This window comes from Oryzias latipes, chromosome 3 (assembly GCF_002234675.1).
Source record: "Oryzias latipes chromosome 3, ASM223467v1".
Classification (NCBI taxonomy): domain Eukaryota; kingdom Metazoa; phylum Chordata; class Actinopteri; order Beloniformes; family Adrianichthyidae; genus Oryzias; species Oryzias latipes.
This window is the reverse complement of record NC_019861.2, coordinates 16,663,323-16,688,977: the sequence shown is the minus strand read 5'-3', so window position 1 is coordinate 16,688,977 and position 25,655 is coordinate 16,663,323. Positions and strand designations below refer to the sequence as shown.

General features: G+C 39.0%; 1 protein-coding gene and 3 non-coding genes across 5 annotated transcripts in view; all 4 read right to left on the bottom strand.

The window, feature by feature from the left end:
- Positions 1-23,102, bottom strand: part of gpc5 (glypican 5) — a 118,554-nt gene extending 95,452 nt beyond the window's left edge. For both annotated transcript variants that reach the window (XM_011490229.3, XM_020713154.2), the window contains exons 1-2: positions 22,494-23,102; positions 20,575-20,736 (exon numbers count right to left, since the gene is read on the bottom strand). In XM_011490229.3, coding sequence (XP_011488531.1) covers positions 20,575-20,736; positions 22,494-22,632 — 301 coding nt within the window. In that variant the 5' untranslated portion in view covers positions 22,633-23,102. The remainder of the gene's footprint in view (positions 1-20,574; positions 20,737-22,493) is intronic.
- Positions 23,103-23,350: 248 nt separating this feature from the next.
- mir92a-2 (microRNA 92a-2) lies at positions 23,351-23,453 on the bottom strand. Its single transcript, NR_107083.1, has one exon. It is a non-coding gene; the product is annotated as a microRNA 92a-2 (primary transcript).
- A 192-nt stretch (positions 23,454-23,645) lies between these two features.
- mir20a-1 (microRNA 20a-1) lies at positions 23,646-23,754 on the bottom strand. The gene has a single exon (NR_107082.1). It is a non-coding gene; the product is annotated as a microRNA 20a-1 (primary transcript).
- A 225-nt stretch (positions 23,755-23,979) lies between these two features.
- Positions 23,980-24,085, bottom strand: mir18-1 (microRNA 18-1). The gene has a single exon (NR_107081.1). It is a non-coding gene; the product is annotated as a microRNA 18-1 (primary transcript).
- Between the last annotated feature and the right edge of the window lie 1,570 nt (positions 24,086-25,655).

The following is a 25,655-nucleotide window of genomic DNA, read 5'->3' as shown; positions in this document are numbered from 1 at the left end:
GAAAAAGGCTAAGATCTGTTATTTTTGATCTCTTTGTGTCTCTTTCCTGAAGTTTAGCCCGACTAATACCTGAGCCACAGCTTTTCACATCATGTGCTTATCATGAGTTGTGAGGTAAGAGTCGGGGTGAATGCCTGGAGCTGCCCAGGGGGCTGAGCGTCTGACAGAGGGCAGCCAGTGTGATGAGGGCTTAGATGGTCTAAAGCTGCATAATGTGCACCGACGTGGAAAGATTGACCGAACGCCCCCTGGTGAGGGTGACTGCGAGGGGAAACAGAGAGGGGTCTGGGACGCCTGTGGGCACAACATTTCAAGTGGGAGCACAAAACCACCAAGTACCAGGCCCTGATTTTTATCTCGGGTCCCCTGTGATTGTGCATGGACGTGTAATACCTTGCAAGATCTGAGAGTATTAGAGTTTCTATTATGTGTGAATAAAAAAAAGAAAAAGAAAAGAAAATCCTGACAAGCTGTGTGGTCCGGAAGCAAAGGAAAAAAGGGTGTAAAAGACAACACAGACAAGAGCAGCAGCTGTGATAGTGAGCGTGGAACAGAGATCAGCCACACAGAGCAGCAGGGAAACAGAGGAAGAACTAAGCGCTAATGGAGAACAGTTTGAGAGTATTACTGCTCACAGGTGTATAAAGCAGAGCAGCTGCAATTACGACCTAATGGTTTACAAAACATAAAAAAACCATTTAACTGCACTTTTTTTTAAACTCCTTTACAGAATACAAGTTTATTTTATTTTTAGTTATTATTGCAGCTTCAAATGACATACATTTGGAAATTTGAAGTTCCTAAGATAGCAATACATCATTTTTTTCTGGTATGTAACACAAAATCTACTTATAAAACTACAGTCCATGCTTTCAAACACCTTAGTTTCTTTATTCTAAAACCCTCCTCTAAATTAGAGGGGGCCCAAACAATGACTACACTAGTATTAAACTCCCACCTAAAATATTTCTATATTTCAGAGTCTCAACATTAAAAAAATGCTTATGGTTGATAAAGTTTTTTTTTCTTTTTTGTCAGCATTGCTTCTCCGTTGGAGACCTAGACCAGCAGGCAGGCTCCAGGGTAAGCCTGAAGAGAGAAACACCGGAACAGGAAATATGAGATGAAATATTAGAGAGGATAATGAGAAGGCTTTTATTTTGTAACTAATACCAAAACAATAAAAGCCTTGGTGTAAACTCTGAGAGACATTGCCCTTATAGGCTTCAATATTCTTTGCAAAAATTTGCTTTAAAATCATTACTACTCATGCATTTGGTCTTAGCTAAACGATAGCAAGCCTTCTACTTAGGGGACACAATATCAACTGTCTCCTGAAAATGTGGCTAACAAAATCATAATCAAGAGATGGAAAGATAAACCCTTTACACTTAAGAACATTTAACAAGAAGACAGAGTTGTTTGTATTTCTGCGAGAGGGAACAAAGAGGGCAAGTTCTCATGGTTTTAGTTTAGGAGAAGGATTGTGGGGTTTTTTTATAATGTGTGAAAGAGAAGAGAAATGCTGATCTCAAGAGAAAATTACTGACCATAAAGGGTAATCTTTGGCTAGCCCACATGCTGTTTTGAGAGCTGGTCACTCTCAATGGTTATAAAGAAAAGAAAAGAGTTTGCAGGAGTGTTATGGTTTGTCTGTGCTTTCTCAACACATCCTTACTTTCTCAAGTCTTTGGTGTTCTGAAGGAACTTCACATTCAAACGTTCTTAACATTCAAATGAGCAACATGCTGACCGAATACGTACCAGAATATATGAAAATAAATAAAGCTGAACAACACAGAGCAGGTTGAGTCTCCCCTAAGGATGAGGAGGTTCGTTCGGCAAAGATGTTGGTGAAAAAAGAGAATAGAACTGTGAAATGCAGCATAATGAAAGGTTCAGCCCCACAATGCAAAACTTCTAAACCTCTAAATCAGCACATGTAGAACACTAGAAAAGATGCAGAGTGACACGGTTTAGTGGATTAATGCGTTGAGTCTGGACAATTCACAAGTTTTAGCACATCGGGAAAAGAGATAAAAGTCTACTGTATTTGAGTCCTGCTCATACTAAAGTAACACAAAATGAGGTAATAATAGTGCTTTGTTTATTGCTTAAATACAAACAATGTAAACAATATATAAAAGATTGCATATGTAATGTCAGATTAAATGACGTTATACAAGAAAATTTGTTGCACGTTTGTTTTGTTTTTATTGCATCTTTTGATGACAGTATAATACAGGAATTTAACATCAAACATACCTGTGTGGCTTATATCTATGCATCTTAGGGTTTCACAGCAACATACAGCTCATTACGTGGCATCTATGTCTTGTCTGTTAAATGGATCATTATTAGAACAGCTCATCCTTTTCGGCTCAAGTATCTCTGATTAATGTCCAGATTTATTAGCTTTTGAACAGCATTCATGAAAAGTCCTTAAGTTAAAGTCCACCATGACTGAGCTGGGCTCCATGTCTGAAAGGCTTTTAACTTTAATCCGATTTTCTTCTTTTCTACCATTATCGCAGCACTTTGCCTTTTATTTATCGTCGGTTGATCAAGTTATCTGTGACAGGACTGATCGACGAGCTTTCATTTGAGGCAAGTCGGTCAGTTTCTCTATATCTGTTTCAGCTGATTTAAGGGGTTAATCTAATTATTTGATTATTTAAAATCCAAAAACAGGTGACAAAAAAGCTTAAAAACAATATAACCGTCTTACTGTCTCAAGGCGTTACAAAAGCGTGCCATGGCCCCTTTATACCACAAGAGGGCGACAGACTATTTTTATATGCATGATAAATTAGTTGATTTAAGGAACCTGGCAAAAGATGGACTGCATCCTTATGACACATTGCTGTTTTATATTAATTTTTGTAGTTATTAAAATAAGTTCAGGTTTGTACACATCGATATACACTAGACATTTGAATTGTTGTGTCTTCTTAACACCTGAGGAGATCAAAATGGGATTTACTGTGTAAACAAAGGCATTTCAATAGCTTGTTTGAAGTTTGCAGTGCTTTCAAATTTCATGCTCTCAAATGCCACCAACTGACCTGCAGGGAGGGCAAAGATGGCTTTTATTAATGCGATTCATTCCCTCTGAATGGCTGTGACCACAACAGAGGAGCTCAGTGACATCTGATAGGCTGCACAAAAAACCCCAGCCGTCTACCGGGGATGAGTCAGTGGCAATTTAGGTTCTGCTCATCTCAAAACACATCATGAAAAATCAGGCAATTCAAATCTTTTTAAAATTAAAAGGAAATTGTAAGCTTCTGTGATTACAGAAGTTAAAAAGTTTATATTTGTAAAGTTTAGTACTTTGAAAACATGTTTTACAGTAAGTTCATGTACCGGTAATTCATAAAGAGCTGGAATGAATAACTATCTTACCACCATAAAGTGAAGCAGAATGAGTCACACATTACAGCTTCCTTTATTTTAGAGCTTCTCAGAAAACCACTTTGGATCAAAAGTCATTAAAAAAAAGTCCCTACAGCTGACTCAAGAGCCTCCAAAACATGACGACGCCAGGAAAGCAAAATGTACTACAAATACTAAAAAAGGGCTGAAGCTGATGAAGTGTGATGCTAAGTTCAGCGCTGAAGCAATCGAAGAATTGTTCTTTTTACACATCCACCTCATGCGAGAATATTACAGAACATTACAGAACACACACCTCATCAGAGTAAGAGTTTTCCCCCTCATCTCCTAGCAGCCACACTTAAAAAGTCCTTAAAAACTTTGTTTTAAAACAGATTCAAGGCCTCCAGTTTCTACAGATTTGAATCTGGCTGCATATTTCTGCCTGTTGCAAACCAGCCATTTGGCAGCATGCAGGTCATATTTATGTGCTTTTTTTCTGTTATACATTTTTTCATGTTTAGCTGATCTGACGTACATCAACTACGGCTCATCGGCTTTAAAAGACGTCAGAGAAATCTAAAACAGACAATACTTTTCTTTTCCTTTTTGATTTCAAACATGAGTATCAGGTATTAGACATTCATTCCAGAGGTATTGTGTGATATGTTTAACTGCTTCACATCATAAAGTTACTTTGCAAGTACATTAAAAATGTCTGAAATTGTTAAAATTGTTTTTTTTTTAACTTGCTTTACGTTCATCTGGCACAGAGTTTGATGTAGTTGCAGAAAGAGCTTCTTGCTGTTTTTGGAAATGCTTACAAAAGTCAACAGACGTAAGCTGTTAACATAAAATCATGTCTGACGTCTGCCAGAAGCAGAGAAAAAAATGTTACAACTCTGAGAACATATTTACAACAACCTTTTTGGAAATAAGATAACACATTGAAATGCAAATGTTTGCTTTCCGTGGACGTCTTCTTCAATCTGCCTGGAGATGGAGGTGAAGCGGTGAGCTTTTTGGTGTGCGTGCTCCAATTTACAAACAAACCACAGAGTCAAAATGAGTCTTTTATGTTGAGCGTGCTTTTTCATGTGTCGAGACGCGTGCAAACATGCATGAGGAGGGGGGTGGCAAAAGCACAGACCAAAAAAAAAAAAAAATGGAAAGAAGTCCAGATCTGATACCTTCACATCAAAAATGTTTTCGTCCAAAGGTTTAGCCTGGCAGAGGCCGAACCTGACAACAGCTGGCTTGCAAACGCCAACAATCTGACCCCTCTGACCTGCGGAGAGCAGCGTACGTTTCAGACAAAAGTTAAAAAGCCCTCAGATGTTTTCCTTTTTTCTCCCCGTCTTCAGCTTCAATAAAGGAGGCTTTGTTTAAAAGTGAACAGTCGCCAGCGTACGAGTGTCGCAGAAGCTTGTTCAGGCTCAGATGAAGAGGGAAGATTTACTCAGTAGAAAAACAGAAGGTAAAATATTGTCCATTTAAAGACCCACTCTAAAAATGATGTTCTTGTAACATTTTTCTCATGATGGAGGACATATATAAAGAAAATTAAGATGAAAACCGCATTTCAGAGTATTTCTTTATTCAAATCAATATTAAAGAAGAAAAATGCCTGATGAAAAAAATTGTTGCTGTGATGTAGAAGCTACAATTAGCAGGGCATGAGTTCCCTGCTCTGCTCCATTCTGATGCATCCACTTGCAGACAAATAGATCCATCTATGTCTTATTTTACATCGTCGGAGCTGACATCTGGATCTAAACTGTACAGCTGGATAACTCCAAAATTACTTGCCGTTTTTGTTGCACTGCTAATGTTAGGTTAGTGGTGTGAGGGGCTGTAGGCTAGCGAGAGAGAGTGTAAGCAAGGAATGATGGGAAATAAGAGGCAGACCTACTCCACCAACAACTCAGAGGCAAATTTCTAATAAATTCCTGCTTCTCTCTTCTCTGCCTAGAAAACAACACAGGTTTTTTTTTTAATTTTGGCTAAAAACTGCATAATCCTAATGTAAAGACCACTGGGAACAATTCTTAAAATAGATCAAAAGATGAGAATTTAACTAAATCAGACTCAGCTTACCATCAAAACTTTGTAATACCTCCTCTGCATCAATAAAACATGCTCTTCCTCTCAGACATCAACATTTGGCAAACACATTTGGCCAAAGCAAACTCAGCTACCATGTAATAAATGTTACATCTCCAACCAAAGCTCCAACAACAGACATTTCCCCTTTTTGTGAGTCCTTCTTCATATGAGCCACACTACTCTGTATTTCAATTTGTTCGCGTTTTTTTTCCGCTCCCTCTCTCTTCCTGAAGGCTTAAAAGTCAATATTTGGGGATCTGTTACCACGCTTGAAGCCTTTAAAGAGGACCGTGCGGCGCTGTGAACGTGCCCTTTAATATGTTCTTCGGGAAAAAGTTGAAAAGGTCAAAAAAAGTGAATCCTACATGTAGAAGATATTGTGATGGAAGCGTGACGGAATGCCTGCAGAGTTCAGGTGATTTTGGACTTCTTGAAAACTTTTTCAGAGTGAGCACAGACGTCCATTAAAAAAACAAATCTCCCCAGTTATAAAAGTAGAAGGAAAATAATAATATAATAAAGCTTTCTTTTGCTTTCAAAGGTGTCTCTGTGCGAGGCTGTTGATGGTTTCCTGTGGCTGACCTCAGGGAGCTGTTAGAAGCAAGCGGAGAAGTCAACATAGCTGTCAAACGTCTGAGAAAAGAGCTGACTGCACACAGCATGCTATTGATTCCTCTATTGAACTGAATGGTTACATTTCGTGAATGAAGACATGCTGTACTGTAGGGGTTCAAGAATGTAAATCACAGAAACCAAAAGAGGAGCTCTAACATTGCTGATGAACCTATTTTTACAGTGGTAACCTTCATGTACTAGTTTTCCACATAATGACTCAGTCACAACTGCCCTTAGGGGTGGATACTGCAGACAAAATGGGGGTAAAAAAATGGGCAGACCTGTTAGAAGAGGAAAGTGGCCTGCATGAAATGTTGAGGTCATAGGCCGCATGATGAAGCCAAAGACCAAAAATGCACTTTTTTTCCCCCAACAGTCATGATGCGAGCGACAGGTCATAGCAAACACTTAAACAACTCAGGATGCAATGCATTCACTCTAAAACGCGTGTTCGAACAACCGCTCTCAAAAGAAAGTCAATGTAAACATCCGCATATGAGCATTTCAGGTTCCTGCATACAAAATTCTTGAGTCCAGGCATCGCTACGCAATTTCTTAATTCTGTTTTCAAACTGTACGTATAAAATGCTCAGAGAAAGTTAAACTAGTTGAATTTGGACCAGATACTTAGATTTGGTAGTGAAGTATGGATAGTGTCCTTTTCAAAACATCAAAATTCCAATCAATTAAAAATCAATCATGCAAGAGAAATTAATAATTGCAGTTTGTGCTCAGACGGAGGTACATCACACAACATTGTTTGTGTATCGGAATAGAGTGGAGAAAGTAAAGGCCTGGAGAAAGATTCACAAGATTCGCACTGCTTGGACATTTCACACCAAGCCTCTTCCAACTGTGAGTACATGCACTAGTACTGGGTGGTGACAGATCTGTGTGACCACCTTATGCTACTGTGCAAAAACCCACATTTTGCACATTGTTGAACGCGCCACACCTGCCCAGTGTGGCATAAATGCTGTTCTAGAAAGCGAAGGCTCCGTGCATGCAGCCTGACTGTTAGAAATGAGAAAGAGGGACAGTCAGAGCCGTGTTTGTGTGGACATCATGCGGGCACTTGCAAACTCTGCAAACTCTTTGCGTGCAGCATTTGTGTGTGTAACTTACAGTAACCCAGTGCTTCTAAATTATTTTTTGCGAGGCCCCCCCTAGGAAAAAGAAAATGTTTCGCGGCCCCCCCTAACCCCCCATCCGCCCCCCACACATACACTTGCGCGGTGACAACATATAGGTTTGTATCTATAAAAATTGTTTAAGTATACCTAAAATTGTATTTAACATTTACAAAAGAAAAAAAACAATATAAATCCACTTTCAGCAAATATTACATAAATATTACATTACACAAATATTTGCCATACAGCAACCCTGTTATAGTCTAAAACAGAAAAGAATTTTAAAGTGCCTAAAATAAAAAAATCTGTCCGTCCTTTTTTAAACTAGAAAAATTTTTGACCAACTGAACCATTTGATGCTGAGAAAAATAATAATTTAATCAATACATAATATTAAATGTAAATTGATCTGAAACATTAACACAGCAGCTCCAATATATTTAACGTTTTTAGTCTGAAGAAAAATAGGTAAAAAACATTGTTCTGATTTCTTTTTCTAAATGATGGATTGTTTATTTATGGTTTCATAAAGTGCAGCAGTTTTCCTACATTACCTGCTGTCTTTATGTCAAATACTGACACCAACTAAACGACAGGCAGGCAAAGAATACATTGATGGAAAATAAAGACACGTCATCAAAATGTCTACAATAGTTAATAAAGAATGACATTATTAGCATGAGCTGAGTAATCACGCGATGATCCCGGTGTTGCGCAATCTAGCGCTCCGCGTGGGCATTTCGCCTCGTAGCCTGAGCCCACTACCCCTCCCCTCTCGAAGGAGACAGGAGCAGCTGCAGGGATGGCAGTTCACAGTTTCAGGCTGTTACAAACACTGTCATTTAACAGATAATAGGAAACCAATAGTGGCGAAGATTCTTTTCAAGCACTGAGCCGCTGTCGCTGCCGCCCCCCGTTAAATTTGCGCCCCGGGCAATTGCCCGTTTCACCTGTGCCTAAAGCCGCTACTACTGTGTGCCCCCCTTAGCATCGCATCGCGCCGCCAGCCCCACTATTTGAGAAGCATTGCATTAACCTCCACAGGCCTGGAAAACCCAAAAACCTGACTGAAGCATAAGAGAAGACAAATAAGGTCCTTCTCACATTTCATCTTCATCAAGGTCTTCATCGCAAATGAAATGCGTTAAATCTAAAACCAGAAAAAAACATCAGTAATTTGTGAACTAAACTAAATAGAGCTGAGGGATTTTGCACATTTGAGGTGATAGAGTTTGGAAAAACTTGTAACCTTTGAACAACCACTAGTGGTAAAAAAAAAAGAAAGCATCAGTAGTGCAGCTGCCTGTTTACTACCTGTTATATCAGAACATAAGAAGTCTTTTAAATGGCACAAAAACAGGGGCCTGCAATGCGAGCTTCACTCAGAAAACAACTTTTTGTTCATCTAAGGAATAGGCCAGAGTTTGATTTAGCAACTGGCTCCAGGCGGCGGTGGACAGACGGGCCATTTACTGACCTGCCAAGTCATTTCTGAAAGTGTTGCTTTTATACTGATGGCTTGCCAGATGGCTCTGTGCAAAAACCACCTGGCATGCCAGGCTGTAAAAGCACAACGCAGGGAATCTCTAGATATCATCCCCTGCACTTTGTAGTTTAAGCATGTAAAGTGTTTCTTTTTATAATTTTTTATCAAAACTAACATTATCTTATAAGGGATAAATGGAGGAAGTGATTTTTAAATGATTGTTTACCAGCTGAACAGGCGACACATGCAGGACTACCAGCAGTAAAAAAACACTTATTTGTCAGTCATGCCAATTACACCAATCACAGCTGCCATGTAGCAGAAACTGACAGGATGAGGGTAAAACACAGTCGACAGTATTGCTTGGTTTAGATCTCTTTTGCCACTAAAAACTGATCCCAAAGACTGATCTCTAACTTCGTAAACATTTCTTCTAAATGACAGAATAAATATAGTTTTCTAAGCAACGAAAGTCAAACAGAGAAACACAACTCTGTATAAATGAGCTGCAGGCATCACACGTGTGTTTTCTTTGAAAATACACCGTGTCTGCATTGAAATCCCAGTTTCCTCCAGACTAAAAGAAAGTAGTTGTGTGTTTTATCTGTAACTCAACAGGCAGATTGTTCTGGAATTCTTTTCCAGAACATTAAAAATAGTTTTGGACATCCCATCAACCCTTTAGAACATGTTAAGACTATAAGCTCAGCAACTCTGTTGCTTTTGCTACTGCTGTTCACTATGCGCATTTTCTACAAAAGTGGAGGAAGAGGTTTTTAATCTGTTTAAAAAAACTTCCTGTCCTGCATAATCTAATCTCAAAAAGGCCCTTAAGAAAACAGCCAACAGCAAAAAAAATCTCCATTTCAAATGGGCACACAAATTTATGTATTTTTAGGGCACATAGTTGAGCTGTGTATGAGCGGGGAACAACTGAATTTTTAAATGCACAGAGAAATAAGAAGCAGCCCGGGTTATGCTGGCTGTTTGCCTGTCAACATTACACATCAGAAGCTGCTCAAGTCCACATTTGTGAAATGGAAAGGCAATTCTTTAAGAAGAAACAACAAGCTCTCATTGCAGGAGCGATGACAGAGCCTCAGCCAGATGTCAGGATGTGTCTGCTGGTGGCTAAAAAGGCCTGTCTAGTAAAGCTGCAGAAGACACTGAAATAAAAGAAAAGGGGGTAAAAAAAAGTATCTGTGTACAAACCGCCTGAGTTAGGATAAATACTGTAGGAGTATTTAAGTGCTTGCTTTAATTAAGGTAAAATGAACAATTATTTCTGAGCTGAAAGAAAAAATGTTACTTTCCTGACTCTGACTTTCCTCATGGCTGTGCAGAGGAATAGTGTTGGGGCTCTTGTTCGAATCACAACGGGGTCCTTTCTAAGTGGAGCATGTTAGAAGGTCGCTTCATAGGTTGATTAGTTCTCTAAATTGTGCCTTAGGTGTGTATGGCCATACGATGGACTGACAAACTGTCTGGGGTGAATCCGGCCTTTGCCTTGTAAATAGCTGGGACTGGCTCCAGCAACCCCAGTGTTCCTGCTCAGGACTGAGTGGTAACAGAAGATGGATGGTCTGTACTCATCTCACAGTGTTATTCTTTACTAAGCTGCCTTTCTGCTTTCCTTTGAAAATGAGTGTCTTATTTGTGGTGTGTTTTTTTTTTTAGTTATGTTCATCTGAGCGAAGGTTTAACTGAGCAGTTTCGGAGTGGTGTACATAAGCTCACTCAAATCTTAACCTTACAAAAGGTCTTATTCTTGCCTTTTCTAAAGAAACCTATTACAAATAATCTTTTCCTTTTTTGTGAAAATCAAGGAAAATTAGGAAAAAATGAAGACAGAGCACTGCTAAGGACAAAAAAACATGTTTGATTTGTTATTTTATTTCAAGCATAGATATATCAAACCTATTTCAGAGGGGACTTCAGTTGGACTTCTCTGGAAGAATATCAAATGTTTCACTCTTTTGACATCACGCGGCGTGTGTGCTTCCTTACTTAATGTCATTTATTCTGTAACTTGGCTTCAATGCTAACGGGGCGGGACATCACCCAAATATGCTCTTTTATGATCCGAGGCAAAAATCTTCTTTTCCTTTTGGCTTTTCCCTTCAGGGGTCGCCAAAGCGAAACAGCTTCCTCCATCTAACCCTGTCTTCTGCATCATCTCCTCTAACACCAGCTACCTTCATGTCTTCTTTCACTGCTTACAAATGCACTTCCCTCCTCTCCTTCTTCGACCACCAGCATCCTGTCGGTGAGCAGCACCAATGGCAGTCGTTGTTAACCGGGGCCTCGACCGATCTGGTGTAAGCATTATAGGTCTTATTTGCATATTTGGATTGGCAAAAATTCTCAGATGCCCTTCCTGACACCACCCTCTATATTTATCCAGGCTTGGGACCAGCACAATAAGACGCTTGCTTGGCCCCCCACTCGTGGCTACATTAAATCGAGGCAAAGATAAATCTTGTACGAGTATGAAAAATTTGGATGAGATACAACAGTATTACATCACCTCATCAAGTCCTTTTATAATAATATAGATGGGTGTACTTTTTGTACAAATAATCCCCAAACTTATGTACCCTGTAAAAGACTTAAGATGTTGTTGCTTTTTATTAAAGTTGGATAAAAACTGCTAGATGGCCTATAGAGAAAATTATTCCTAGACTATGTTCACAAAATAAAAGTCCTTGTCTGCACATCCTCACTACAACTCATTTACCAACAAGACAAGTTCCAACCCTTCCTTTGATTTGGGTTGTGGAATTTTTTTTTCTTCTAGAGACTGTACAGTATCTGCAACCACAAAAAAAAAAAACAGTTAAATAAAAAATTTGTCGCTAATTTTATTTCATATGAATATTAAATATTACTGGTGATAATATCTAATTCTTGAGATTTTAGGTTGGGTGGTAGATAGCAAAAAAAAATATTAAAAAAAATACACAGAACTCAAAACACTTAAGACTACTCATCTTCAAATCTTCATGAGTTCTGATTCATCTTGTGGCTGTAGTCCCATATCTTATTGCCAGACATGAGCCGTTTCATTTTCCTGTGCCCATTTCTCTCTTTTTCGTCATCAAACTTCCTGTCAAAAAGTGCATACATGCATTCCCTTGAGTGTCCATCCTTTTCTGCAGGTACGCAGAAGTATAACAGGATTAGAAAAATGCCCACACCAGTCAGAATATTTGACAAAAAAGCTGCAGTTCAACACAAAGAGGCAAACAGCCACAATTGTGTGGCTGAACTGAGCAGTGACTCTGAATAATCCGGCTCCCCTTTAAACCCTCTGACTTAAAACCCCGAAGAAAGACTTTCTATAGGATCTGGCAAACTCGATACTTTCTCTCTTTTTCAGTCAGTCTCTTTTTGTTTTCTTTACATTTTTTTACACTGTCCTGCTCTTGATCAGCTCTCAATCTTTGAATTGGAAAGTCAGGCTCAAAGTCTGTGAAAATCTTAAAGAGAGGCCCCAGAAAAAAATCCAACCTACATGCACACTCGCATATATAAAACAGACAAGGCCTACTACCCATTGTTCAAATGGTTCTAAACTTGAAAAGGTCTAATAAATGTGTAGGACATACAGGTAGATCTGTTCAATTAAGGATAACACACCAATACCTGACATTTTTTGTAGGTTGCTGTATCTCCCTGCACTGTCTCTGTTGCATGGACATTTTACAAATGCAGAGAGCCAGACAAATCTGAAGACGCTCCCAAAACCAATAGCTACACTGGTATCTGCTAACTCCAAAACTACCTCCAGTTGGCCACTGACACAGATGCCTTTGATGAACAGACTTTTAGGGACTTTCACTGCAATGTCTGTCAAAACTGGTTCTCACAGACTCTCTCAACCAGCATGTTTTAGATGTTTCCTTGCTCCTAAACACGTGATTTAAAGTAGAGCTGGTAAGTGGAACCAGCTGAATAAGTGTGTCACCTATATGACCTGAATAAGGTGCTGGAGCAAGAAAATAATTAAAACTCACAACACTAGGGTCCCTAAAGACCAGGACAGAGAAACACTGACCCACTGGCCCCTGTTCCTCACTGTCAACACTGATACAGGACACTAAAAATGGTGTTGGATGTGTCAACCCTGGAAAAGCCTCAGCATGATTGGTTTGATGGTAGGTCACTAATTGTCTGGGGAGATAAACAGAACCCTACTTGTAATACAGAGGCACTCCCCACTACCACTGGGTATCTTAATAAAATCCATGGACCAGGTTTTAGGTTTTACACAGTGCATGGGCCATGGCTTCCACCTCGTAAACATCTTGGTATCAAGCAGGGGGGAAGGAAAAGATGAAGAAAAAACTAACAGAACTGACAAGCCTGCATGTGTGTCTAACCTACATTCAACAGAGTACCTCTGAAGAATTACTTTTACCTCCATTCAAAATCACCAAGTTTAACCACAGACTGCCCAAGAGTTTAGTGATATTGATGGGGTAGACGAGGACATTTTTTAAACATCCTATCAGTACCAACATGCCCCAATATTTTCAGGCAGGCATACACATGCAGAGGAACAATACAAAGTATGAGCACCAGCAGCCAGCTACACCCTTTATCGTTCACCAAATCCATAGTGTCCATAGTGACACTACATGTCGTTGGGGAAGCACACCACTGCAGTTTAATTACAGCAAAAGAAATACAGACAAGAACCAGAGCCTGAAGATTCTTCATGGTCTCATGGTCATAGACCTTTAAGGAAAAGCTTCAGAGTTGATTGTCAATATCAATCCATCAATCAAATCTATTTAATATAGCACTTTTCATATAAAAGCATTACACAAATTGCTTTACATTACAACAAAACAAAATAAATCATATAAAAACAAGCACAAAAATACCCCCCCCCCCCCCCCCCCCCCTCTGAGTAGGAAAACTAGATGTTTGTTGTTGGAAATGATAATAATTTGGACCTCCCTCTCTGTGAAGTAAGAGGAATAGAGTTGGCCCATGTCTTCAGCGCTTGACAAAGCAAACATGCATGCATACATTTTGGATTCTACTGAGTTCTGGGAAATAATAGCATCATATGGCATGTAAGTTTTACGAACATAAAAGACAAATGCAGTGCTGAAAATCTATTGTCTATAGTTTTTTATACAGAACATTGATACGTGCCTTTTTTATCATACAGCAGAGGTTAAAAAAAAGAGGTGAAAGGTGATGAAAAATGATGAGTTACCTATTTTTGGTGTAAATTATTTGATTGATGTCTGAAAAAACTGGATCTTAGAGTTGTGCCATGTAGAGGCAAGTGTTTGTTTAGTCCACAAATACAAGTCCCAATGTTGAAACCATGACAATGTTATGATCTAAATTAGTATAAAGGAGCATCTGTTTGCATCAAAAACTCCCTTCATCAAACTCTGTTTGCATCAAAACTCCCTCTTCATCACAACTGTTAACTGACAGCCACAAACAAAAAGTGAGAACAAATGGAAAATAAATATAAAAAAGAAAAGTGGACCAAACAAGATTATGAATAGAGAATAAAATATATAAAAACTATAAATAAAGTTTTTTGAAGGAAATTTGAGCAAGTAGAAATTAGACAACAAACATGTTGTGTCGTACTGAAAAAACTTTCATCATAATATTCTTTGCTTCAACTCATCTCATTATTTCTGTATTAATTTTGATATCTGTGTGATTTTTTGCTGTATTGTCTACAATCAATAAAAATAATCTCATAAATCAAATCAAATCTCAATCCATTTCGATAAGAAACACAAAAGTTTTGGTGAGATGACCAATGTGAAAACAACAGAGACAAAGGAGCATCTCAGATCCCATAAAAAGAAGTGTATGTTCACTGACAAAGGCAAGGAGCCAATTCCATGACCAAGATAGAACTTTTACTGGAAGCAAACAATGCAGTTGAAGAGGGTGGTGTAAAGCTGCTTTAGTGCTGCACCAAATCTGCCCTTGGTAAGAGCTCACTGTTTTCAGTCTGAAATTCTTGGAAAGTGTTAATTGCAAACGAGTAGTTTGTTAAACAAAATTGCAGCTTAGACCCTGATTTTAGAGGATGCCTTTGGACCATAGCTCTGAAAGAGATGGTTAGCGCACAAAAGAATATTAAAGTTGGTATATAAGTAGACTTTTGTGAGAGACTGAGCTTTTTAGCACTTAAAGTTAATTAAGGAAATGCATACCAAAGAAACCAGAAAGTACACAATGTAGATTTGCAACCAGAACATAATGGGTCTCATAAAGAATGCTGAGAACATCTAAACAAAAAAAAAGAAAAATGTCTTTCAAAGAAATCTCACAAAGCACAAGAATTCAAAATTGTTGGTCAAACCACAATAAGAAAAAGCAGCAATCCTATGTCTTATTGCCTCTGGACATACATCAGAAGTCAGTATATTAATGTATGAGGACAAAAATGATGCTCAGCTGACCTTATGGACTGACTGATTTATGATTCCTTTTGTCTGTTTTCAGGCAGATTAAAAATATTTTTCATAGGACTCAGAGCCAAGATGTTGGAGTTTGTGTGGGCGTTAGCCAACCCAGTGGTGAGTTCACTGGACCTTAACGGTATTTATGTTCTGAAACAGTAACTCTACCACAAAGAAACCTTTACAGTTTTTTTGTTTTTTTTTGCTTTAGGCACACAGGATATGTATATAAAAACTATGATATAAAGAAAAGCTTGATTTGCTTATATTACTTATTTATGGATTAGTTTCTTTTTTAATTCAAGGTCAATGGGCTAAATTAAAACAGAAAATCAATATCAAAATCAACTGTTGTGATTAAATGTCACAGTACTTGAATGATAGCAGCCGTCAGTTTTCTAAGTTTAGTCTCGCATTCGTCAGCGCTTCCTAAGCTGCCAACCAAACAGAAGCTTAAAAGTTCAGCAAGACAAAAAAAAATCTGTGCTGATTTTCCCTGGCTGTCGGATTTTTTTCTTCCCAGACAGAAAACCAAAATGACTAAACTGACTGGAAGAAAGACCACAAGCCACAAAGTGTTAATGGACACAACAGCCTCATGCTGCAGACGTTTAAGGAGCAGGAGAATGTACAGTACTTGAGGCTGACAGCGCGTCTCTAGCTGCTCATCAAGTAATCATGCAGCAGAGGCCTTAAGACACACAATGACTTACCTACATCTGTCCCCTTTATGCTTTTAGACTTATCTTGCTTTTGTTTTTTTATTCCATTTGCAATTGGGTTGGATATTTTAACACATTTCTTTTATTTTTCATAATCCCAAATCTGTTTCCCTGATAAGATTATAGGCGACACAAAACAATGGTGATTTCCTTGCATCCTTGAATTATGGTTATTATTATCCTTGCTGATCTTATTTTCGCACCATTGTTGCTTCCCAACACAGACTAACGTGTGACAAGTATAATGAAAAACCGACACCATCGAGGCATGAGGCTCTGCAGGTTCACACCAAACACCTGGGTTTAGATGCAACTGCTATAATGTGCACACGTGAACACATCAATCATCAGCTCCTTTATAAGGTTATGTAGCCACTGAGTCAGGCTTCAACTCATAATCAGCTTGTACGATTCACACACTAATGAGATTTACAGTAAGCCATGTCTGCTTCAATATGACTGCAGCTTCTCTGTTTAGGAAAAGCAACGGACGGATTTCTGAAATGACAACCAAAACTAACTACAATCTAGCCTCACAAACAAACTTAAAGTAGAACATATTTAAAAACAAAAAGGAAAATTTAGTTACGACACGACTTTGTCTTAATCATCCCCTAGAACATAGATTTTGCAGAGCAGATGTTCATAAGAAATTCACCTCTAAGTTGTGGGCGGTACTGTTAGCGTAGAGCAAGGCAACCAAAAAAATGATTTTCATGGGAGTGGGTCTTTAACTATGTTGTGCAATAGCACGTCTACTGCTGCTCACTAAGACTTATAGTTTCTGCGGTTCTGTTTCTATTTACCCAACCAATTTAGTTAGATATGTTGGATTGACACTAAATACTCTTGCGCAAACATTTCCATTTTTTTCATAAAACAACCAAAACAATACATCTTGGTCAAGATCTTATGCTTGAGAAATGAAAATGTAAAAGAAAACTTAATTTTCTGTCCATTTTACATACTTAAAAGAGCAGGGAAAATCATTTAAAAAGGTAGATCTATACATATATATCTATACATTCGTATAGATGTGAATATATAGAAATATATTTATCTAAACATATATGCGATAAAGCATTTAGGCATGCTTGTGGTTCACATCAAAGCATTCAGTATAGAATAGACTCAACACTAGCAAGATTGTATCTTATTTCTAAATTTGGGTACCTGGACTTAAGCAATAAGGTTCAATGATTGCATTTTCGTAGAAATTCCTTTCTAACTAGTTTTTGAAGGTGATTTGTGATTGACTAAATAACAATCACATCCTATTTTTATGTTATGAAAGGTGATATATTTTTCCTATGTAGGGAAATAAATTTCATTTTCAACGATTTCTTCAAAGTTGAACTTTTGTGGTGGTACTTATTTGACTACTTAATCTAAACAAAACTTGATTTTCCTCTGTTTTAACAGTTAGAGCTGAGCAAAAATGTTCTTTTATAAATGCTTTCCGAAATCGATGCTCATCCGAGAGGAGGGCATTTCTTTTACTTGACATTTCCAGACTACGGTTCCATCCTCAGGCCCCTCAACAGCTGATTCACAGCGCAGACACTTTGACTTTTATGTGGCTCCTGGTCGATGGGGTGATGGGATTGTACAGGCTCGTTGCCATGGATCTGAGACAAACCTGCATGTTATTGAAAAGAAAAAACAAGATCTCCCCTGATCTCCCCTTACGCCATGGCTTACCAGGCTGCATATCTGGGAGGTAAAAGAGTAGAAACCTCACAAACTGCAGAAAAACAAAACATGGAACTGGGGGGAAAGGTGATACGCTATAGAGCTAAAACCCCCACTGTACCTCCAACTATGTATTATTTTATCTTTCTTTTGACTTTATAATAACAATGAAGGTGGCCGATTCATTTTAGGTCAAGGTTATTTATATTTAAAAACAGTGGGACATTTTTTTAAAGGAAGAGTTCTATGTAATAAACTGCACTTTGAAAAACAAAATTTAAATCAAATTTTAAGCTTTAAGAAAGACATTTTTTTTCCCTTCTATACCAGTAATATGCTTTAAGATTGGAATCATTTCCTGTAAGAAAACTACAAGCTGCAATTCTCCCTGGAAATGTTAAAATAGCATTTTATGGGTTCCTCGGAGCATTTTTTTCACCCCCACCCCCTTCTCCCTTCAGCTGCATCGTTTAATGAGGCCTAATTGAAGGCTTTGCACAAGACAAATGATCACATTAGCTGACTCCCTTTTAACTCATCCATCCCGCCTGTCTGTGTTTGTAATGCATTGTACATTCTGCCTGTTTACGGCTGTCTCTCAAATTACAGTGCAGGCTGCCAATCATCATGAAGCTAAATCTACAGGACTGTGGCCCAACCCACCTGGTAGAAGACTGTAATCTTTTCCTGTGGTGAACTTTGAAGCTGTTGCAGACATTATGTGATAGCACAGACTGTTTTTGGCTGATGACCTTTGTTTTCTTTTAAATTAAAAAGATTTTAAAAAAAATAATTGGTTTAAATTTATCTAAAAAAAAAAATCAAAAACTCCAGGTTTAACCAATAAAATCCAAAAAAGTGTGTTAGATGAAAAGGAATAGTTCCCTTCTTTGCCTGGCTATGAGAACTTACCCAAAATAATACTTTAAAACTATAATTTTAAAGAGTTGCAGTTATTATTCTTTATTAAAATCAGTCTAACATTAAGTAAGTCAAATCTAAACAAGTGAAACTAAACTGAACTTTTATTTTTATTTTTTTTATTTAATCCTAATGTTGTTGTTTTTGGGGATAATTTAGATTTGTAACTGCTTAATATTTATAAATTGTGTTCACCTTTGTTTTTTATAAAATAACTTATACATGTAATCCTCTTTTTAATCTTTTTTTTCCAAAAACAGACCTGTCAGTTTGGCTGATGTGACCCCGCATGAGACCTTTGATAAGTACAAATACCCTGAACTTAAAGTCATGCAGGAGATTTGATTTCTAAAAATGTGTTGTTTTACCCCTAAAGTTTAGACAAAAGTCAAAGTGATGTTGTTTTTTTGCCCACATACAGACAGAGGCTTTGATGTGAGGGATTTCTGAGGGACCTCCCCAGAGAACTGCTTTACTCAAAGGGCTTTTTCCCTGCTTGGCTTTGTATCATTTTAAAGTGACAGCTGGTTAAGTGTGGAGGGGCAAGGCTGGAGCTGAGAAATCACAATAAACCAGAAGACGACAACTTATCAGACCTGAGTTCTAACATCGTTGCAGGAAAATGTAAAGGAAATAGTCATAATGCAAACTGTTTTCTTGTTTTTCCAACATTTTTTTAAAAAGATGAGTAAACAAGAAAAATCTTAGCAAAAACGTTGCTGCCAATTGAATTACGCAGAAACAACAGTTTGACTGTGAACACAGTTTGGTTTGGCAGAAGTGATCACTGGTTGCCTTTTCATAGACAAAAAACGGTGTGAACACCACTCATTAAGTGTGTGCCACCAAACAGTTTCCAGATCCTTCAGTTCTGCATGACTTATTCCTTTATCCAGGTTTTCAGAGTCTTATTTTGAAAATCCAACAGCAGTTGACAACCTAGAAGTTCAAGCGAGAGCTTAAATGGTAGCTATGATCAACAGAATATTTAGGCAAAAACAATACACATCTGTTGTGTCAGAACTATATATATATATATATATATATATATATATATATATATATATATATATATATATATATATATATATATATATATATATATATATATATATATATATATAACACATTGGGAGGTTTCTTTTGTTAAACTGTGCTGAGATAAGTGCCACAATGATGCAATCCCTTCTGTTAGTGATATTTTACCTTAAATTCTTTATATTTATATTCTTTTTAAAATATCTCCAACCTTATTTTCAGTGTCATTTGTGACTGTTCGTACATCAAGAATGTAAGAAATCTTCCTCACAAAGCCAGAATTGGTGGATGAAACGTGTTCAAAAGCAGTGAATCGCCCCCTCAGCCTGCAACTAAAAACTGTGATCATGAGAGGCTCTCCCTGTAAGTCATGCCAGTTTTTGGGGAGGATAACAAGCCCTTCTTCAGACTAAGAGTCATCATTAAAGTGAATTGGCATAATGATAAGTCTTCGACTGTATGTTCTAGTCATAAGCGCTGCATTTGTTGCACACCCATGTTCAGCCATCAGTTAGAGGAACAAGGCACACTGGGCAGGCAGTGAGCAATAAGAGGACAAGTCGCAGCGTGTCGTGGCTGGGCAACAGGATGGAGAAAGGACGAGAACCCAGAAACCAAAGCCGACTTTTAAGATTTTTCATGTTTGCTATCTTTTAGATGCTTTATTCCCATATCAGAAGACCTTGGATGCTGACAAGAGGCTTTCGCTAAAAGCATCATTTAATATCTGGGACAAACATTTGCCCCTACAGATGACCTCCCAAGCGCTAACAGGAACAAACAGAAGATATCTGCCCTGAAGATCAGATGCCTGGGGCAGATCTAAAGGGAGGACAAACTCAGCTCTGTTTCAGTCTCAAGTAAACCCAAATACACATCAACCAAACGCCCCCAGAAGCTCCGGCGTCTCAAGGTAAACTCCCTCTGGAGAGAACACTCCACCGTGAAGACAGTACATCAGCAAGATAAACATCCGTGCTCAGCACGTGTATACAAAGTTAGGGCACTCGTGCTCAAACACACAATGCGTTTACCTTGAAAAGCAGCCACGTAGCGAGATATGAGAAGCTTCAGCCCAGAGCTGGACGCCTGTAGATGGGTCTGGATTTGTCTTCGGGCAGCCACTTGGTACTTCTCCTCCATCTTTTTGGTGCAACACGTTGAGTTCTTGGACATGCAGACCTGAAGGTCTTTACCTACAAGTTCAGAAATGTAAAATAAAGGACATAGCAGGAAGAGGCAACAGGTACTCCTTAAATAATAAAAAACAGGTCCTTAGTGATTAAAAAACAATATATATATGTCTATTTAAATTTTTAAAAACACTGTACATCAAGAAGTCAAGTGGAAAAATCTGATTTTCCTTTCATTTAAGGCAAGTTTATTTGTATGGCACATTTTGTGCACAGCAGGCAGGTATTTAAATTAACCAAGTGTTCCAGCAGATCTTAGCTTTGTGGAAGTCTGTTCCAGATTTGTGGAGCATAGAATCTGAATGCAGCTTCTCCATTTTTAGTTTTGACTCTAGAAACTGACAAAAGTCTGGATCCAGATGACAGGAGAAGTCTGGGTGGTCATTCAAAGCTTTATAAACCACCAACAGAACTCTCAGGTCTATCCTCTTGCAGTCAGTGGAAAGACCTCAGAACTGGACTGGTGTGGTCCACCTTTTTGGTCCTTGTGAGAAGAAGCGTCAGTTTCCTGATTGATTTTATTAAAGCCAAAAATTGGCCACTAACAACAGCTAACTACATCACAAGAGTTTCTACAGCATGGATGTGTACCTTAAATGCTAAGATTATAAGGATGATTCTTCTGTTTAAATCTAAACCTGATTGCAAGCAGCATCGTCAGATGCTGGTTTTTACAAAACTTCTAGATTCTGGAAGATTCGGTCAAAGGGGTATCACTCAAAGTGACACCCATCTACCTTTTTACCCCCTGAATGAAGGTGAACTATCTGCACTCATGGGGAATAATTAAAACGTCTTGAAGAAGAACCCAGAGCTGGTCTGCGGTCTGTCTGACAAGCCCAGGCAGGGTGTTCCGCCCTGGAACTCTATCTCAGCTCCTTGCAGGGTGCAGGAATGAGCAGAGCAGGCGAGGGCCCACAGGCTGGAATTCAAAGGCTTCCAGATAAGGCAGCATGAAAGTGGCCCCCGGGTGCAGGTTTTCCAGCATATCCAAATCCAGCTTTTACACCCTGCAGTCAGAATTCTAACTTTCTGATTCTGAATCCAAACTTTAATCTGTTTTAGTGATTCTAAAGACACCAAAAGTTTGACATAATCCGACCACTGACACCTCTGGACATTCTGGGGGCTTCTCTTCACTCAATCATAGATGACACCACACCATCAGCCAGGTTTTAACCAGTTTGAGTGCAACTTTAGGACACTGATTTATATTTAATCGCAACTCAGAGATTTACTCATTTGAAACAGAATCTTAAAAACCTTTTGACCTGGGAAGTGTGCAGGTTCAAAGCATCTTTGAGATGCAGTTTGTGTCGGGATGATGGACTAAACCTCACTTTCTCAGCTGGAGGCTCACTAGCAGTCCACGTGAAATCCCCGCATCCACACTTACACCGCGCGTGAAGTTCAGAAAGTCAAACGGGGCCCAGTTTACCGAACTCTGCAGTGAATAATGACTGAAAGCCACTTATATGCTGTAAGTGCACAAAGGCGAACGAGGGGAGGAAAGTTTTCTTTTGCGCCCAGAACTACAGAGTAATCTCAGCAGCTTTGGCTCGCAGTGTCATGGGGTTAAAACAGCACCATTAATTCTTACCTTACATCCATAGAAGCTGATTCTTACAGACACACATTTCTACCAATGGCTCCTTCTGATTGCAATTTTTTGGGGTGAGAATTAAAATGATCCATAAAGAATACTAGAGTGCTTCATGGGTTGCATCTAATTTGTCAGAACCTGCAAATGATAAACATACCTGTTGTTGGACCTAGAAGGAGCTGACTCGGTCCAAGTGACATAAAAACTTCACGCACTTTGTCGCAGTTCTTCGGACTTCCGAGCGCAGATCCACAGCAACACGCAAGAAAAACGCAGCATGTCCAAAGCACAGCCATCTGACCAAATGAAGCCTTTATAATCCCAGTGATTTATTTCCTCTTGATTTAGACACCAGGTGTCAGGTGAGGCAGTATTTAGTTTTTTTAAAGGAGGTCCCGTTCAAATTTCTAAAGAACCTTTACATCCAAGAGCTTGCAGAAAGTTGAGGCGGTGTGACTGGAAACAAGTTACTGTCGGGCGGACCGACTGTAGAGGCGGGAACCAAACTATACCTGCGATCCACGTCTGCTCTACATAAAACAGCTCAGAAAGCGCCATCTAGTGGACACATCTTACAATTGCACCTTGGTTGATTTCTCGCAAGGTTTAAGCTTAACGTAGGTTGACAATGTGCACTACATATCATTGTAGAAAAAAAGGCAATATATTGGTAATGATTTAGATATTCTCTGACTAATTTATTCATAATCAAAAGCTGTATTGTGAGGGGAAACCTTTGAAACAAATGTTAAAGCACTTTTATATGTAACATTTAAAAGTAAAATAGTAAATAAAAATAAATAAAATTTAAACAAGATTGATCCTAAATCTGAAACCCCTTTTTAATTTTAAAATTAGTCTTTAAAACAAATTGTTCCATTTCAACAAAAAAGTACACAAGAAACTTTTAAAACGCTTAATGTTTTAATCACAACACAATTAAAAACACACACACACACACAGGAGACACCAGTTTCATATTAAAATAAATTATATTTTCATTAAGTCATTGGTCAGCTTCATCTCCCCGTTCCTTTACAGGCCGGGACAAGTGCAATACCTCGTGGAGAACAGCATTGCTACTAATCCCCACCTGCACAGGACAGGACATCTTCCACGTGTGCAAAGACAGCGCAGGTTCGAAGCAGTGATGGCCTGGAAGGAAATGAGCTCATACGTCTGGTCAGTTTTGCATGGATTTGCACAGCAAACGCTGGTTAAAGCTGAATGCAAACCAGCAAAACTGACCAAGCGATGAATATAATAGATTTGTCGTGTTTGTACACATACACACACACACATCGGGCTCCAGAAAAATACAGTTAGAAGTACTTCAAGTGCTTACATTGCAGTAGATAAGGTAGAAACACTACCTGCACTATAAGCACTTTAGTACTGCTGAAACTGGGATCACTGGACGAGAACTGGCAAAGGGTCTTTGCCATCATTCAAAAGCACAAATAAAAAATAACTTTTTGCGTTCGTCCCCCACCCACCCCAAAACAGGTGGAGAGCAAGCAGGCCACCATCAGTTTTGCATAGATTTGCACAACTCATCTATTCTTGTAGTGCAACTATGCAAAACTAGCAGAGAACTGCAAGATAATTGGGCCAAATTAGAAATTAGTACTGATCTGGTGGCGCATATTACAGCCCCTTATGCCAGAAGGAGCACTTAGGGCAGTAGGTGCTAGTCTATTTCACTATCTGCACTAGATGCACCTTAGCACAAAGACAGTACATCGTATGACATTACACACAATCGTCTGCACATTAGCGTCGGTGTACTGCTGTAAGTGCCTCCACTGCAGTAGGTATTTAAATGTACTACCTGCACTGTAAGCACTTTGACAATACACAAACAGATTAGGGAATGATCATACTCCAGCAACACCAGGAAGGCAGCAACATGCTCTGCGTCTGGACTGTTGATGCATCATATTCTCCTGTGATGTTCACCTGGAAGAAGAAAAAGAAAATAAAGTCACAAACACAAGTTGTTTTAATGCAACAAGTGACAAACCAATTTTTAAAATGTAAAGTGTGAAATGTTAGGATTTTAAACCACTAAAGTTGTTTATAAACGGTAAGAATTTGATTGGAAATACAATTAAGGTGCTTCGGTTGATCAGGGCAGCACGAGGTTTATGAAAACATGAATGAGCAGCACAGCACAAGGCCCGCGTTCTCTGCACCACGGGTGCGCATGCGCACAAACCAATGTTGTTTACCCCTCCCCCACCTCTCTTAACATGGCGCCTCGAAGTGCGCCAACCTTAGCACAAACGACTTTAAACTAACCACGCTAACCTGAAATGATGTGTTACACAATAAAACCCACAGCTGCGTGTTTTTCCCTTATCGGATGAGCCTCGGTTGGCGGTTTGAGGAGTTTCTGAAAACAGGGCTTCCGTTCGTTGCGGGGCAGACGGCGGCCGTGCGCTGATTGAGCATGTAGCTTAGCCGCTATCAGCTTGTACGATTAAAAACACCCAAACCACGATATCAGTGTCGCTCTTAATATCATGTGAGGATTTGTGCGGAAGCCGTCTTAGCGTAGATTGGTGTAAACAAGTGAATTGAGCTCAAATCTGCTTCGGAAAGTAATAAAACATCAATTAGCAGCTAACCGACAAACGTGCGTGATTAATAAAGCAGCAACACGTGTGTCACGCTTTTTTGTTTCAATCCTTTTTTTTGTTTTACACAAACTTTTATATTATATCCATGTTTACTTTGCGGTATCTTTAAGTTCTATTTAGTTGTTGAAGCTAAGCTAGCTGAGCTAAAGCGCGGGGCCTACAGCTGCCCCATGTGCTGCTGCTTTGTTCTGGGGAGCACTTTAACTCACACACCACTGCGCTCGACAGCGCGCGGCGAATTCACCACATTTACAACTTTTAAATACGTCCCGTTCTAATGTTTCCCTGCGGTGTGCGGGCCAACAAGAGCCGGGCAAACCAAAAACTAGTTGTTGGAGGGGAATGCTCCGCACAGCTTTTCAAATCTCCCTCATTCCCTCAATGGTGGAGCTGAGGGGGCTGCCATGCGCCTCACGTTGCACTGTTTTCATCGCTTAAAAAAAAAATCAAACATATATACATATGTGCTAATTGTGAGGCTCTTTCGAGATTACTTCAAGCGTTCTAAGACCCCGAAAGGGAAGGAAAGTCGTTAATTCGCGGCGAGAATCCAAACACAGACCCGACTTCCTTGGCTATAAACATGCGCTCTGGAGGCACTCACCAGCCGAAATCCACCATCTTCGCTCACTTGCTTGGGCTGCTGTGGAGACTCACGCTGACAAAAGAGGCGGATA